The sequence below is a fragment of the Kryptolebias marmoratus genome, linkage group LG1, assembly GCF_001649575.2.
Source record: "Kryptolebias marmoratus isolate JLee-2015 linkage group LG1, ASM164957v2, whole genome shotgun sequence".
Classification (NCBI taxonomy): domain Eukaryota; kingdom Metazoa; phylum Chordata; class Actinopteri; order Cyprinodontiformes; family Rivulidae; genus Kryptolebias; species Kryptolebias marmoratus.
Window position 1 is genome coordinate 35,288,622 of NC_051430.1, and position 4,529 is coordinate 35,293,150.

Below are 4,529 nucleotides of genomic sequence, written 5' to 3' on the forward strand. Positions count from 1 at the left end.
TCGAGGATATATATATATTTAGTGGCTGTATACTTTTTTTTGAAAACTACTTCTCAGTAGTGGGACCTTTTTGATCATGTTTCTGCATGAAAGCATTGTGGAGTTTGTCAGTTTTGGTTTTAATTGATTAAAAGGGAATGTCTCGTCTTACGTCGCCACTTTCTGATCGTTTTAGTTTATAACAGAATGTTTCTGTGTTGTTCTATTCTACCATCTTAGATTCAAACTGCACCATCTTTCCATTCAGAAAATTTGAGAAGCTGACATTTTTTCCTTAATTTGGGATGTGGTTTGTCATTAAGGGGCAACGGCGGGTCCCAAAGTCAGACCAGTTGACAACCACTGTTCAGTAAATATTGTGAGTGTTTGGACAGTGATTTTTAAGGACCCATCACTCATTTAACCAATGTTTACCCATTCCAATAACTGGCAGAGTCATCAGTCAAAGGGTAAAGCTAAAAGAAATTATAGACTGGAAGATAAAATGCTGAAGCAAGTCCGTTCCCGCCATCAGACTGCATCCACCCTGAACATGGCTGCAGAGTCCAAATGGCATTGTGCTTCTTGCTCACTTGTACAGTCAAGTATGAGTTAAATTATTGGGCAATAAAGAGCCTAAAGTAAAGCTTTCATTGCTATAAGCAAAAAGAGATGGGAGTTGGAGCCTACGACAACATAAAATTACGTTTAATCTTCCAGTAAGTAACCAGTACCAACCCTTGCCATTCTTTTATCCACTGTTTGTCTCAATACTGGTGTCTTGGGTTTGTGGAAACATTCAGTTTCAACTTTCCTTTGATTTGTTTCCTTTGATTACCCCTTTCTGCATTCTGCCCGGGCAACTCTTTACATCCTTATCCAATCAAATCGATGCTGCAAGCCAGGGAATCACTTTGATCATCTATTATTAAAAATGTTCCAGGCCTTCGTGAGAACAGGCTTTGAGTGATGCTAAACGCATTAGGTTGAGACCAAAGCCATATCTTAGATGTCTGAGGCCCATAAAAGCAGATCCTAGATGATGTTTTTCACAAAGAAATTTTTGGATAAAGCAAATGTCATCACCAAGAACATCTTCAGCGTAGACTACAACATCCGGAAGAGGAAGCGGAGGCCGATATCTGCATCACAGCAAGTTTAGGATGGAAGAGAAAAACTGGCAGAGGCTGTGGAAAATCAGTTTTACCTGAATATGTTCAAGGTTCGAAAATCCTTCCACGTGAAAAACAGTTCTCCCAAAACAATCTCTTCATTTGTCTTTTCCAATAGTATCCTCATAAACATGGCACATGTTTCATCCACATGAAAACACCAAAAATAACAAAACGCTGCAGTAACTATGCCAGGCCTGTATGTGGTGCTGTGGCGCTGCCGCAACAATAGACTAAAAACAGGAGCAGACTCATAATGCTTGCACTCTGGGTGTTAAATGTAAGTACAAGAAGAAGAAGAAGAGGACAACCTCGGCTCAAAGGTTAATTAAAAAATGGCGGCATTTTAAAAAGCTTTTCAATCTGGAACCTATTTTCAAAAAACAGCATTTTGGGGCTCCTAAAACACAGTTTCTGTGTGGACACAAAGCTGAAACCTGAAAGAATTTTTGCGTATTCTCTATCAAAAAAACCCAAACATTCTCATGTGAATGTACCCTCAGTTCGAAATGAAGAGTGCAGAGTTACAAGCTTTCAAACTGCAGCGATTTGCTCTGATTATGCAAGCTAAGCCCATGCAAATCATTCTCCCTCCCCTCCCTCCTGAGGGTCATTAGGGTCTTTGTAGGCCTGGTTCTCCCTTCAATATGTTCTGGTTGGCACAAACTGGTATAGAACTGACTGAGAATTAGATTCAGAACTGCACTGTATGTTCTCAGGAGATACTCAGTCCAGATTGTTACAGATGTTCTTTTGGCTTCCTTCATGACCCACTCAAACATCCATCTCTCACATGGTACCTATCTCAAGCGGTGGGGTACAGACTGGACAGGTCACTAGTCCATCATCAACATCTATCTACTCTGTCCAAAATATAAGCATTACTGTCCTAAAAAGACCCTTTAAGGTGTAGGTGGACAGCTGAAGAGCTGTCTCTGTCTTGGTCCATTTGGTTTCCTCTTCGTAAAGGTCTGAACATTTCTGTCTGCACTGGACTGCGAACATCTCGCTGCTGACTCTGTGTTTGGGTGTTTCATCCTTGGGTTGTAAGAACGACCCTCAGGAGGGAGGGGAGAGTGATTTGCATGTGCGTTTAGAGCCTATAAATAGAGCAACTCACTGCAGTTTAAAAGCTTAGAACTCCGCTCTGTTCAGTTGGAACTGAGAAGCTCCTCAGGCAAGTGAAAAAAAGTCTAGCTGCTTTTAAAATAAATAAATCTTTTAAGGTTTGCCACGTCCTGGATCACTGAGAATCTACAGCAGGGGGGTCAGACTCCAGGCCTCGAGGCTCCGCTGTCCTGCAGGTTTTAGGTGTTTCTGCTCCAACACACCTGATTCAAATGGTTTAATTACCTCCTCATCAAATCATCAGCTTCTCCAGGAGCATGGCAACAAGTCATCCATTTAAACCAGGTGTTTTGAAACAAGAACACGTCTAAAACATGCAGGAGGAACAAAGTTTGACACCTGTGATCTACACCAATGTCTCAGTAAAGTGTGTGCAGCTCATTAAAGTTGCAAAGCAACTTAAAGAAGGTGCTGATATCAAGATAAAGTACTTTAATAATCTATATTCCTTCCATCACCAAACCACCTTCCTGGTCTGACAGTAGTGTATGGTTTGCATCCTTCATAACCACACCGAGTCCGAGCAGGTGCAGCAGGTGCAGTTAATTGGGAACAGTTCATGCAGTGCATTTCCAGCCAGCTGAATGGAAACAGTCCTACCTGGCTTCTGGAGGACAGCAGCTCTTTAGTCTCACGGGCAGGAGGGACGGGGGGTGGGCTGCCTGCTACGTCCCACAGGAGCCTCCTGGAGCTGAGCCCGGGTGTCAGCGTGGAGCAGAGGCTGCACCTCGGAGCAGCGAGCCGGTTAACGCGCTGCTCGAGGGGCGGTGTAGTGGCGCGGCGCGGACACCAGGGGGTGCTGGTGGACAGCATCTATACCACGACAAGTGAAGGAGTGTGCAAAACTTTCAAATCAAAATGTACTTACTTACATATATATCCGTATATATATATATATATATATATATATATATATATATATATATATATATAGTAAGTCTCATATCATTTTAGACTCAGTTCTGACAAAACTAAAATGTTTTTTTTTTTAAACAAAGAACACAGAAGATGATGTTCCTCAGATTGTTTCAAGAAGCAATAAGGTGACTGAACTGGTCTCAGTTTACAAATATCTTGGATTTCTCTTGTAAAAGATGTCTTTTAAACATCATATTGAGAGTTTTGTATTTGTCGTGCCTCAAACACAAACCAAACTGGACAACCTGCTAAATTCAGGTTATTTTAAAAGTGTCTTGTTACCAAAAGCTACTGCTTCAGTTTGACTTACGAATGTTTTAACTGGTCTGCTTTATGTTATCTGTTTTAACTTTGTCTGGTTCTTAATGTGGAATCACTCCCCAGGAAAAGAGATTTTGAATGAGATTTTGTTAGGAGAGAGAGAACAATTTGCAAGCAATCCAGCTTACATCACATCTCAGCTTTAAAAGCTCAACTCCACACTCTCTATTTCTGAATTGAGAAAGCTCCTCGGATGAGAAGCGAAACGTCTTCAGCTACAGAATAGAAGTCCAGTTGTTTTTGTTTTTTAACTTTTTTTGGAACATAAAACAGGGTTTCAGGCTTTAAGTAACTAATATATGAAAACAAAGACAATCATCGACGACAATTCATTACATCTTTTCCTAAATGCAACAAAATGTCAGTTTATTTTAACACATTGATTTTATTCAAAAGATCCTTCAAGACACGGACCTGAAAATCAAATTCATACAAGAAACATTTATTAAACCAGATAAAATCTTTGACTGCTGCCAAAAAAAACAGGTTAACACTAAGTCTTCAAACTGAGTTTCGATAAAATGTTTGTTTGTTTTCATAAATATCATTTCAGGCGAAATGATCAGCACTTTATTGATCACACTGCAGGATGAGGCCGTCTTCAGTCACAAGCCACAGACGTCCCAGGTCGTAGCTCACATGCTTGATGGACAGACAAAATGGGATTTGGACCCAGTCGTTGCCTTCTGGCATGCTGTTAGAGATGCCAGTTCTGTAAAAAAAAAAACAAAATAAAAAGTGTGAGTTGAGTGTGAAAATTCTTCATCTCATTCATCAGTTTTCAACTTAACGTTTAAAATGTTTCAAATTCATAAAATATCTGATGTGTCGTTTAAAATTATTTAACTTTGTGCAACCATGTAGTCCTTTTCTGTAAATATACAGGTAGAGTAAATGCATAAGTCACAATATACAAAACGCTAATGGTTAAAAGACAAAAAGCAATTTCATGGGCATTTTTTGTGATTGTTGCGGCTAAAATGCCTGATTTCGTAGGGCATTTTCCTAAAA

General features: G+C 40.1%; 1 protein-coding gene across 1 annotated transcript in view; it reads right to left on the reverse strand.

Moving 5' to 3' along the window:
- Nucleotides 1-3,863: 3,863 nt before the first annotated feature.
- LOC108244981 (fish-egg lectin-like) overlaps nt 3,864-4,529 on the reverse strand; it is a 2,438-nt gene continuing 1,772 nt past the window's right edge. The window contains exon 5 of the mRNA XM_017431555.3: nt 3,864-4,230. Coding sequence (XP_017287044.1) covers nt 4,089-4,230 — 142 coding nt within the window. The 3' untranslated portion in view covers nt 3,864-4,088. The remainder of the gene's footprint in view (nt 4,231-4,529) is intronic.